The 12,831-nt window shown below is 42.8% G+C and overlaps 1 protein-coding gene across 1 annotated transcript in view; it reads left to right on the top strand.

Annotated features, from left to right (window-relative positions):
* The window catches only part of acot11a (acyl-CoA thioesterase 11a), a 108,233-nt gene that overhangs the window by 40,140 nt on the left and 55,262 nt on the right, over positions 1 to 12,831 (top strand). The window contains exons 4-5 of the mRNA XM_078561656.1: positions 1,452 to 1,512; positions 7,047 to 7,148. Coding sequence (XP_078417782.1) covers positions 1,452 to 1,512; positions 7,047 to 7,148 — 163 coding nt within the window. The remainder of the gene's footprint in view (positions 1 to 1,451; positions 1,513 to 7,046; positions 7,149 to 12,831) is intronic.

Here is a 12,831-nt window from a genome sequence, read left to right on the forward strand (position 1 = left end):
GGGTGATGGAGGAGTGGACCAGGGTGTCCCGGAGGGAACAATCTCTGCGGAAAGCCGCCAGGATGGGTGAAGGGAAGATGTGTTTGGTGGTGGCATCATGCTGGAGTTGGCGGAAATGGCGGAGGCTGATCCTTTGAATGCGGAGGCTGGTGGGGTGATAAATGAGGACAAGGGGGACCCTATCATGGTTCTGGGAGGGAGAGGAAGGTGTGAGGGCAGATGCGTGGGAGATGGGCCGGACACAGTTGAGGGCCCTGTCATCCATCGTGGGTGGAAAACCTCGGTTAAAGAAGAAGGAAGATATGTCAGAGGAACTGTTTTGGAAAGTGGCATCATCAGAACAGATGTGACGGAGGCGAAGGAACTGAGAGAATGGGATGGAGTCCTTACAGGAAGCGGGGTGTGAGGAGCTGTAGTCGAGGTAGCTGTGGGAGTCAGTAGGCTTGTAATGAATATTGGTGGATAGTCTATCACCAGAAATTTAGACAGAGAGGTCAAGGAAGGGAAGGGAAGTGTCAGTGATGGACCACATGAAAATGATGGAGTGGTGGAAATTGGAAGCAAAATTAATAAATTTTTCCAGATCCAGACGAGAGCATGAAGCAGCACCGAAGCAGTCATCGATGAAAGAGTTGTGGGAGGAGGCCTGAGTAGGACTGGAACAAGGAATGTTCCACATACCCCATAAAGAGACAGGCATAACTGGAGCCCATGCGGGTACCCATAGCCACAAGTACTTTTGAAACACAGTTACTATTGTAATGTAGGAAACATAGCAGCCAATTTGCACATCAGAAAATCTCACAAATCACAATGGTCAGATTGGCTGTCTTAGTTGCATTGGTTAAGCGATAAATATTGGCCAGACACTAAAGAGTCGTCTTCAAAATAGTACCATGAAAATTGAGCCTTCAAACTCAGGAAAATATGCTAGTACTGAGCCATGACTGGCATCTGCAATTTTGTGGACATTGGGTTAAGAGGCCATGGGAACTATACAGATTTGAGAGTGGGAATGACTGGTAGGCCTGAACTCAGTGGAGGTAGCAGGAACGGACTCAGTGGTAGAATAACCAGATTAGCTTCGCTAGAAAATGAATACTTTAAATGAAAAATAAGATTTCCTTAGCTGAAAGAAGGGAAAATTGAGCGAAAAGAAAATGGCAGGTCAGGGCAACTCACACCACAGTGGCACCCGGTGTTGGTAAGGTTCGTAGATAAAGATAACAGTGAGTATATGGATCAAAAGTAATAGAAGCCAGAGTTAGTTACACATTGATAGCAATATATGTGGAGGCTGGTTACCTATTGAAAGTGATATAAGCTGGCATTATGAAATATCACAAGGAATATTGCAGAAAGTTAGTGACAGCAGGAATTCATTGCACTTACAATAATTTGATTTTAAGAGATTTTTTTGAGTAATTCTGAATGCTTTCATTTTCTTTCAGCATTGGACAAGTGGTAAACATCAAAGCAAAGGTGAATCGTGCCTTTAACACAAGCGTGGAGGTCAGAACCTTGTCTCTACAATGAGTTTCTTTAAACCAATAAAGTTACAAATCTTAACCCTAATATTTCAAATGTACTGTAATGGCTTAAAATTACAAAGATGTAAAGTTCTTTTTACCCTGCTTCAATTCTTTCTCTGTGCCCTCCTGAAGATGTTGAGTTATAGTTCCACAATGGCCAGGAGTTCTCTGACGCCTCAGTAGTGTATTACATTTCATATAGACATGACTCCATGATGGTATGTTGCCTCCCTGGTGCCATGGTCAAGGATGTCACAAAGCGGCTGCAGGACATTCTTTTAAGGGAGGGCGAGCAGCCTGTGGCTGTGGCCCACATTGGGACCAATGACAAAGGCAGGACAAGAGACGAGGTCCTGAAAGCAGATTTGGGGGAGTTAGGAAGGAAATTGAAAAGCAGGACTTCAAGAGCAGTAATCTCAGGATTACTCCTAGTGCCACATGCAAGTGAGCATAAGAATAGGAAGATTGAACAGTTCAATACGTGGCTGGAGAAATGGAGTAAGAGGGAGGGCTTTAGATTTGTGAGGCATTGGGACCAGTTCTGGGGCAGGTGGGACCTGAACAAGAAGAGCAATTTACACCTTAACAGGGCTGGGACCAATGTCCTGGTGGGGAGGTTTGCGCGTGCTTTTGGAGAGAGTTTAAAGTAGATTGGAAGGCGGATGGGAACCTGAGGGGAAATTCAGAGTGGAGAGGAGAAAACCTGGCAGTGGTAAGTAGAGAAGTATTAATTGATAAGGGGGATATATCATGAGTAATATCAAGGTAAATAGAATAAATGGAGAGTTTGATAGAAGTGGAGTAGGCTATAGTAAGTCATTAGATGGGGTCAGAGCAAGGGGGAAAGTTAAAAAGCATAAACCAGATTAAAGTGCATGTATGTGAATGCACGGAGTGTAGCTAATAAGATTGGTGAACTACAGGCACAGATTGACAGATGGAACTATGATATTATTGCTATAACAGAGACCTGGCTCAAAGAAACATAGAAACTAGGAGCAGGAGTAGGCCATTCAGCCCTTCGAGCCTGCTCCGCCATTCATTATGCTCATGGCTGATCATCCAACTCAATAGCCTGCTCCCGCTTTCTCTCCATACCCTTTGATCCCTTTCGCCCCCAGAGCTATATCTAACACCTTCTTGAAAACATACAATGTTTTGGTCTCAACTACTTTCTGTGGTAACGAATTCCACAGGCTCACCACTCTCTGGGTGAAGAAATTTCTCCTCATCTCAGTCCTAAATGGTCTACCCCATATCCTCAGACTGTGAGCCCTGGTTCTGGACTCCCCCAAAATCCTTCCTGCATCTACCCTGTCTAGTCCTGTTAGAATTTTATAGGTTTCTATGAGATCCCCCCTCATTCTTCTGAACTCCAGCGAATATAATCCTAATCGACTCAATCTCTCCTCATATGTCAGTCCCGCCATCCCAGGAATCAGTCGGGTAAACCTTTGCTGCACTCCCTCTATAGCAAGTACATCCTTCCTCAGATAAGTAGACCAAAACTGCGCACAATATTCCAAGTGTGGCCTTACCAAGGTCCTGTACAATTGCAGCAAGACATCCCTGCTCCTGTACTCGAATCCTCTGGCTATGAAGGCCAACATATCATTTGACTTCTTTACCGCCTGCTGCACCTGCATGCTTACTTACCTTCAGCGACTGGTGTACAAGGACACCCAGGACTCGTTGCACATTTCCCTCTCTCAATTTATAGCTATTCAGATAATAATCTGCCTTCCTGTTTTTGCTACCAAAATGGATAACCTCACATTTATTCACATTATACTGCATCTGCCATGCATTTGCCCACACACTCAGCTTGTCCAAATCACACTGAAGCATCTCTACATCCTCCTCACAGCTCACCCTCCCACCCAGCTTTGTGTCATCTGCAAATTTGGAGATATTACATTTAATTCCCTCATCTAAATCATTAATATATATTGTGAATAACTGGGGTCCCAGCACCGATCCCTGCGGTACCCCACTAGTCACTGCCTGCCATCCAGAAAAAGACCCGTTTATTCCTACTCTTTGTTTCCTGTCTGCCAACCAGTTTTCTATCCATCTCAACACACTACCCCTAATCCCATGCGCTTTAATTTTACACGCCAATCTCTTATGTGGGACTTTGTCGAAAGCCTTCTGAAAGTCCAAATAAACCACATCCACTGGCTCCCTCTCATCAACTCTACTAGTTACATCCTTGAAAAATTCCAGTAGATTTGTCTTTCATAAATCCATGCTGACTCTGTCCAATTCTGCTACTGTTTTCCACGTGCTCAGCTATTAAATCTTTTATAATGGACTCTAGAATTTTCCCCACTACCGACGTCAGGCTGACTGATCTATAATTCCCTGTTTTCTCTCTGCCTCCCTTTTTAAATAGTGGGGTTACATTAGCTACCCTCCAATCTGTAGGAGCTGTTCCAGAGTCTATAGAATCTCGGAAGATGACCACCAATGCATCCACTATTTCTAGGGCCACTTTCTTAAGAAGGGCAAGACTGGGCGTTAAATATTTCTAGGTGCAAGGCATTTAGGAGACAGGAAAGGAAGAAAAGTGGGGCGGGGAGGAAGTGGCAGTATTGATTAAAGATGGCATTACAGTACTGGAGAGAGGATGTTCCAGAGGGGTCATAGATGGAATCTCTCTGGCTAGAGGTAGATTGATCAGTATCGTATCTAGACCACCAACTAGTGGGAGGGATGTAGAGAAACAGATTTGCGAAGAAATTACAGAGTGGTGCAAGAATTATAGAGTAACTATAATGGGGCACTTCAATTATCTAAATATAGACTGGGCTAGGAATAGTGCAAAGGGACAAGAAAGGCGAGAGTTCCTCGCGTGTGTTTAAGATAATTTTCTGCAGCAGTATGTTTCTGATCCAACGAGAGGGCAGGCACTGTTGGACCTGGTTCTGGGGAATGAGTTGGCCCACGTGGATCAAATAACAGTGGGAGAGCATTTAGGGGACAGTGACCATTGTATCATAAGGTTTAGATTGGCCATGGAGAAGGACAAGGAGCAATCCAGAGGAGGGATAATTAATTGGGGGAAAGCCAAATTCGATGGGATGAGAATGCATCTGAGTCATGTGAGTTGGAATCAAATGTTGCCAAAAAATATGGTGGCTCAAAAATGGGCTACCTTCAAGCAGATGGTATTTGCAAGCAATTGCAAGGTATATTTCCTTGAAGGGGAAAGCTAGGACAAATAAATCTAGAACACCCTGGATGATGAGGGCAATAGAGGTGAAGATGAAAAGGAAGAAATACATGATGTCAGGTAGAAAATACAATGGAGAATCAGGCTGAATATAGAAGGACCAGCGGGGAAGTGAAAAAACTAATTAGAAAAGCAAGGACGGAACATGAAAAGAGACTAGCAGCTAACATAAAAGAAAATCCCAAGGTCTTCCATGAGCATATAAATAAAAGGATGGTAAAAGAGAGGGTGGGGCCAATTAGGGATTTAAAAAATGACGCTTGCATGTGGAGGCAGGAGAAGTAGCAGAGGTATTAAATGAGTACTTTGCATCTGTCTTTACAAAGGAAGAGGATGCTACCCAGGTGATTGTAAGAGAGGAGTTAACTGGTACACTCGACAAATTTACAATTGAGAACGAGGTGGTGTTAGGCTATCCTTACTTAAAATTGATGAGTACCAAGACCGGATGAGATGCATCCAAGGGTACTGAGGGAGGTGAGAGTGGAAATTTCAGATGCACTGGTGATAATCTTCCAGTCTTCCTTAGACACAGGGATGGTGCCGGAGGGCTGGAGAATTGTGAATGTCACATCCTTGTTCAAAAAGGGGTGCAAGGATAATGCCAGCAACTCTAGACCAGCCAGTTTGACTTCAGTGGTAGGGAAATCTCTGGAAGCAATAGTTCAGGACAAAATCAATAGTCACTTAGACAGATGTGGGATAATTAAGGAAAGCCACCATAGATTCATTAAGGGAAAATCATGTTTAACTACCTTGCTGGAGATTTTTTGAGGAGGCAACAGAGAAGGTTGATAAGGGAAATGCTTGAAAGTAGTAGATATGGATTTTCAAAAGGAATTTGATACAGTGCCACACAACAGACTGGTGAACAAAATTCTAGTTCATGGAATAAAAGGGAAAGTCGGCACTTGGATAAGAAATTGGCTGAGTGACAGGAAACAGAGAGTCGTGATAAATGGTTGTTTTTCAGATTGGAGGAAGGTCTGTAGTGGAGTTCCCCAGGGGTCAGTGTTGGGACCCTTGCTCTTTCTGATATATATTAATGACCTAGAATGTGTCAAAATTTGCAGATGATACAAAGATTGCAAGAGTTGTCAACTGTGATGAAGATAGTCTTGAACTTCAAAAGGACGTAGACATGTTGGTGGATTGGGCAGACAAGTGGCAGATGAAGTTCAATGCAGAGAAGTGTGAGGTGATTCATTTTGGCAGGAAGAATGTGGAGAGACAGTATAAAATAAAGGGAGAAACTCTAAAGGAGGTGCAGGAACAAAGGCACCTTGGTGTATATGTTCATATTTCATTGAAGGTAGCAGGGCATGTTGAGAGAGCAGTTAATAAAGCATATGGTATCATAAATTTTATTAATAGGAGAATTGAGTACAAGAGTAAGGAGATCATATTGAGCTTGTATAAGACACTTGTTAGGCCTCATCTGGAGTACTGCATCCAGTTCTGGGTGCTATACTTGAGGAAGGATGTCAAGGCATTGAAGAGAGTACAGAGGAGATTCACAAGAATTATTCCAGGGATAGACAACTGTAGCTATGAGGCTGGATTGGAGAGGTTGGGTCTGTTTTCCTTAGAGAAAAGAAGGCTGAGAGGAGACTTGATAGAAGTATTCAAGATCCTGAGGGGCATGGACAGGGTAAATAGTGCAAAACTATTCCCACTCAAGACAGCATCAGGAAGGAGGGGGAAGAGATTCAAAATAAGAGGCATAAGGAGTAGAAGTGATGTGAGGAAAAAAAAAATTCACCCAGAGGGTGGTTGGAGTTTGGGACGAACTTCCTGAAAGGGTGGTGGAGGCAGGTTCGATCAAGGTATTCAAAAGGGAATCGGATTGCTAACTGAAAAGAGAGAATGTGCAAGGTTAGGGGGATAACGCAGGGGAGTGGGATCAGGTAGATTGCTCTTTCAGTGAGCCAGTGTAGAGTCGATGGGCCAAATGGCCTCCTTCTGCACTGTAAAGATTCTGTGATCAACTTCCAGCAGCTTATTTGCCCATAGACGGTGTTGTAGTCAAGCTTAATACTGCCCTTCCCCCACACATCCCATCCACAGTTTGAGATGAGAAACCAGAGCAGTGACTCTGCCACAATTCCAGGAGTATTGAAGCCAATGGCAGTGCCCCAGTCTCAGTATCACAACAGTCAGAGCATTAATCTTGAACATTGAGGGGAAGAGCATTTGATTGGAGATTCAGGTTGGGTTGGGGTTTATGTTGTTGGATCATGCTGTCTAGATCGGTTAATTTCAAAAGTGACTCTTTATAGGTCGGAATTGCAATCACTTGTGAAGATCCCTTAAGTGGAACGCAATGGAACGTGTGTAACGCGTTTGCTACATTTGTGGCAAAGGGAACAGGACTTGGAAAGGTAAAAGTGTGAGCTTAAAACAGTTACTGAGATCTCCAGGCTGTATAATAAATATCTACTCTGATGTCAAATTGTTCCTTAGACATAATTGCCTTGAAATGCAAACTTTCTAATCATATTGATATACGGTTGAACATCTAAAGAAGTTTATCAGCATTGGCACTGATTATTGAATGAGCAATTTAGGAATAAAATCAGGAAGCACTTTTTCACACAAATAGTATTGGAAAATCTGTAACACTTTCCCCTAAAGACTGTGGATGTTGAAATAGGTTGAATAACTGTATGTTCTTTGTTTGTGATTGAAAAGAAGCTTTAGTTAATGAATTACATTCACCTTATTGAAGAATCATTGCATTTTAACCTAACTTATCGAGCAGCAAATCCAGTGGACTGGGTGGAATATGGAATACTGATTTTACAGTCCACCTCAAATTACTTTTCAATGATCTCTATGCGCCCCGATCTCATCGGTCTACTGATGGGCGGGTTAGGTTAAAAATGCCCCTGTTGTCTCCTTTTATTTGTGGAGTGTAGATTAGAAACATTAGAAATACCATTCAGTAAGATCATGGCTGATCTGCCCTAGGCCTCAACTCCTCTTTCGTGCCAGTTCCTCATAGCCCTCAACTCCCCGATATTTCAAAAACCTATCTACCTCCTCTTTAAATACTTTCAGCGATCTAGCCTCCACAACTGTGAGATCGAGAATTCCAGACATTCACTGCCCCCTGAGAGAAGAAATTCCTTCGCATCTCAGTTTTAAATGAGTGTCCCCTTATTCTGTAAATATGTCCCCTAGTTCAAGATTCCCCACTAGTGGAAACACCTTCTCAACATCTACCCTGTCAAGCCCCTCTCAGAACCTTGTACGTTTCAATAAGATCACCCCTCATTCTTCTAAACTCTAATGAATAAAGGCCTAACCTGTTTAGCTGTTCTTGATAAGTCAACCCTTTCATCCCTGGAATCAACTAAGTGAATCTCTTTGGAACTGCCTCCAATGCCAGTATATCCTTTCTTAAATACGGGGACCAAAACTGTACAGAGCACTCCAGGTGTGGCCTCACCAACACCCTGTACAGTTGTAACAAGACTTCCCTATTTTTAAACTCCAACCCCCTAGCAATACAGGCCAAAATTCCTTTTGCCTTCTTAATCACTTGCTGCGCCTGCATGCTAACTTTTTCTGTTTCATGCACAAGAACACCCAGATCCTTCTATACTGCACTTTTTTGGAGTCTATCTATCTCCATTTAAATAATAGTCTGCTTTTTGATTCTTCCTATCAAATTGCATGACCTCACACTCTCCTACATTAAACTCCATCTGCCAAGTTTTTGACCACTCACTCAACCTATCTATATCCCCTTACAGATTCCTTATGTTCTCTTCACAACATGCCCTCCCACCTATTTTTGAATCATTAGCAAATTTGGATACATTACAATCTGCCCCCTCCTCCAAGTCATTAATATAGATAATAAACAATTGAGGCACTAGGACTGATCCTTGTTGCACTCTACTAGTTACATCTTTCCAACCTGAAAAAGACCCATTTATCCTGACTCTCTGTCGTCTGTGTTAACCAATCCTCAATCCATGCTAATATATTACCTGCAATACCGTGAGCTCCTATCTTGTGCAATTATGTGGCACCTTATCGAATGCCTTCTGGAAATCCAAATACTCTACATTTACTGGTTCCCCTTTACCAACTCTGCTTGTTATATCCTCAAAGAACTCTAGCCAATTTGTCAAATATGATTTCCCTTTCACAAAACCACATTGACTCTGTTTGATTGTGTTAAGCTTTTCTAAATGTCCTGTTATTTCTTCCTTAATAATGGACTCTAGCATTTTCCCTAAGACTGACTGGCCTATAGTTTCCTGCTTTTTGTCTCCCTCCCTTCTTGACATGGGTGTCACATTAGTGGTTTTTCAATCAGCTGGGACCCTCTGGAATCCAGTGAATTCTGGAATTTTTCAACCAATGCCTCCACTATCTCTGTAGCCACTTCATTTAAAACCCTTGGATGCAGGCCATCAGATCCTGGCAACTTGTCTGCCTTTAGTCCCACTAGTTTGTCAAATACTTTGGCCCTCGTGATAGAGACTGTTACAAGATCTTTCCTCCCATTCACTCCTTGCTTATCTGATATCTTTGGGATGTTTATAGTGTCCTCCACTATGACAACTGTTGCAAAATATTGATTTAAGTTATCTGCCATTTCCTTGTTCACTGTTATCAATTCTCCAGTCACATCCTGCAAGAGTCCCACACTCACTTTAGCCACTTTCTTTCTTTTTATATACCTGTAGAAGCTCTAGCTGTTTGTTTTTATATTTCTTGCCAATTTACTTCCATAATCAATTTTCTTACTTTTTGTTAGCTTTTTAGTTATCCGCTGTCGGTTCCTAAAAAAATTCCCAATCCTTTGGCCTACCACTAGTTTTTGGCAGTTTGCATGCCTTAGTTTTTGATTGGATACTTTCCTTGACCACCTTTGTTAACCATGGGTGTTTCATCCTTCTCACTGAGTCCTCCTTTTTGACCTGGATAAATTTAGCTGAGTGTTATGAAATATGTGCTTAAATGTCTGCCACTGCTCATCCACAGAACTTCCACTTAGTCTATTTTCCCAGCCCGCTTTAGACAACTCTTTCTTCATACCTCTGTAATTGCCCTTATGTAAGTTGAGGACATTGGTTTGACACCCAAGTAGCTCGCCCTCAAACTGAAGTTGAAATTCTACCATGTTGTGATCGCTACCCCCTGGAAGATCCTTAACTACGAGATCTCTTATTAATCCTACCTCATTATACATTACTAGATCTAAAATAGCCTGTTCCCAGGTAGGTTCTGCAACATATTGCTCTAAAAAACAATCCCTGATGCACTCTACAAATTTGTCTTCCATGTTACCCCTGCCAATCTGATTTGTCCAGTCAATATGCAGATTAAAATCACCCTTGACTATTGTAGCACTCTTCTTACATGCCTCCATTATTTCCCGATTTATACTTTGCCCTACAGTGAGGCAACTCTTCGGGGGGGCCACTCCCACCCGTGACTTCTTCTCCTTGCTATTCCTTATTTTCACCCAAACTGATTCCACATCATGATCTATTGCACCTATATCACTACTCACTGCCGTCCTGATACCTTCCTTTATTAACAAAGCTACCCGACCTCCTTTTCCTTTTTGCTTGTTTTTCTGGAACGTTGAATACCCTTGAATATTGAGTTCCCAGTCTTGGTCACCCTGCAACCGTGTCTCTGTAATAGCTGTTAAGTCATCTTCATTTATTTCTACTTGTGCTGTCAGCTCATCTATCTTGTTACAAATGCTGCAGGCATTCAGGTAAAAAGAGCCTTAAGCTTTGAGTTTTTACCATTATTGCTCATTCTGGTTCTAATTTCTGCTGCAGTCTTCTACTTATATCTTCTGCCCCTTCCTGTCACACTTTGATTATCATTCTACACTTTGATTATCATTCACCTTTTCACTGCTCTGCACCTCTGCTCTCTCATTTCTTTTTGATTTTTTAAACTTCACTTCAATGGAACCCTCCTCCCCACTAATTAGTTTAAAGTCCTATCTACAACCCTAGTTATACGATTTGCCAGGACACTGGTTCCAGCATAGTTCAAATGAAGCCCGTCCCAATGGAACAGCTCTCTCCTTCCCCAGTACTGGCCAGTGCCCCATGAATCTGAACCCATTTCTCCCACACCAATCTTTGAGCCACACATTTACCCCTCTAATCTTATTTATCCTACGCCAATTTGCATGTGGCTCAGATAGTAATCTGGAGATTATTACCTTTGTGGTCCTGCTTTTTAGCTTAACCCCGAGTTGCTCGTAGTCCCTCAGCAGAACCTCTTTCCTAATCGTGCCTAAGTCATTGGTACCCACGTGGACCATGACAACTGGACCCCTTCCCCTCCCACTCCAAGCTCTTCTCCAGCCTAGAAGAGATGTGCTAAACCTTACCAACACAGCCTTCAGGACTCTCTGTCTTTGCTCTATCCCCCTAACTATGCTATCCCCTATTACTACTACATTTCCCTTTTCTCCCCCCACTTGAATGGCGCTCCGTGCTGCGGTGCTGTGGTCAGTTTGCTCATTCTCCCTGCAGTCTGTGCCCTCGTCCACACTGGGTGCAAGGGCCTCGTACCTCGTTGGACAAGGGCACTGGCTGGGGCTCCTCCAAAGCTACGTTCTGGATCCCCATACCTGTCTTGCTCACAGTCATGCCCTCCTGTACCTGACCACAGTCGAAATTTAGTGTAATTAATCTAAGGGGTGTGACTGTCTCCTGAAATGCAGTGTCCAGGTAACTCTCTCCCTCCCTGGTGTGTCACAGTGTCTGCAGCTCAGACACCAGCTCATTAACTCTGAGCCGATACAGCAAGCAATTAGGAAGGCAAGTGGCATTTTGGCCTTTTTTGCAAGGGGATTAGAGTACAGGAATGAAGAAGTCTTGCTACAGTTGGACAGAACTTTGGTGAGACCACATCTGGAACACTGTGTGCAGTTTTGGTCTCCATATCTAAGGAAGGATATACTTGCATTGGAAGCAGTACTGTGAAGTTTCACTAAATTGGTACCTGGGGACACCATCTCAGCATAAAGGGACTGATCATTTCATACTGAGATGAGGAGAAATTACTTCACTCAAAGGGTTATGAATATTTTGAATTCTCTACCCCAGAGAGTTGTGGATGCTCCATCATTGAATGTATTTAAGGCTTGGATAGGGATTCTCTCAGGGAATCAAGGGATATGGGGAGCAGATGGGAAAATGGAGTTGACGCCCAAGACCAGCCAAGATCGTATTGAATGAAGGAACAGGCTCGACAGCCCATATGATCTACTCCTGCTACTACTTGTGTTCTTGTGTAAAGGGTCAAACCATTTGTTAACATTCATCTAATACTGAACCCTCCTAAACACTAATGAACTGAACTGTTCGTTAACAAAATAAAATAGAACAAAAATTCAGTGCTTTACTAAGATAGTGTTAAAATAAAGGATAGTAATTGTCAATCATTTGCTAAATATTAAACTGTTACAAATCTTACATATATAAATGTTTGTACTTGTGTTTATGTATTTCTGTCTGCGTGTTTGTGTGCATGCATTGATGAATAGATGTTTGTATTCAGAGTTGACTGTGTATTTATAGCTGTATTTATGTGTGAATATCCCTTTATCCCTTGCATGCAAATCTATGTAGGTGCACATACTTGTGTCTCAGTGTAAACATTATGGAGACGAGATTGGATAGCACCTAAAAATGGGTGCAGGGACCATGATGCGCAATTCACCCACATCTGTTGATTGGAATGCGGACAGCGTGAAACTTTATGCTGCTTGCTCATTTGAATGATCTCTGCACTCAGCCAGCTCTACGGCACTGTTGATTGGCTGGATGCATTAGCAAGGGGTCAATATCATGAGTGGCTAGATCCACTTAAAGCTATCCTGCACCACTTAAGTAAGAGGTGCATTGTGGCTACCGCAGATGCTGGGATTTAAAGAGAATCTGACCTGGAAAAGAGTGAGGAGTGGCACAACTGGGAATAGAGCAGGCTGCAGGATTTTCAGAGGCTGCACTCAAGGTCTTCACGGAGGAGGTGGAATGGAGGGGAGATGATTTGTATCCAAAGGGGACG

The sequence above is a fragment of the Cetorhinus maximus genome, chromosome 17 (genome assembly GCF_964194155.1).
Source record: "Cetorhinus maximus chromosome 17, sCetMax3.hap1.1, whole genome shotgun sequence".
Lineage (NCBI taxonomy): Eukaryota > Metazoa > Chordata > Chondrichthyes > Lamniformes > Cetorhinidae > Cetorhinus > Cetorhinus maximus.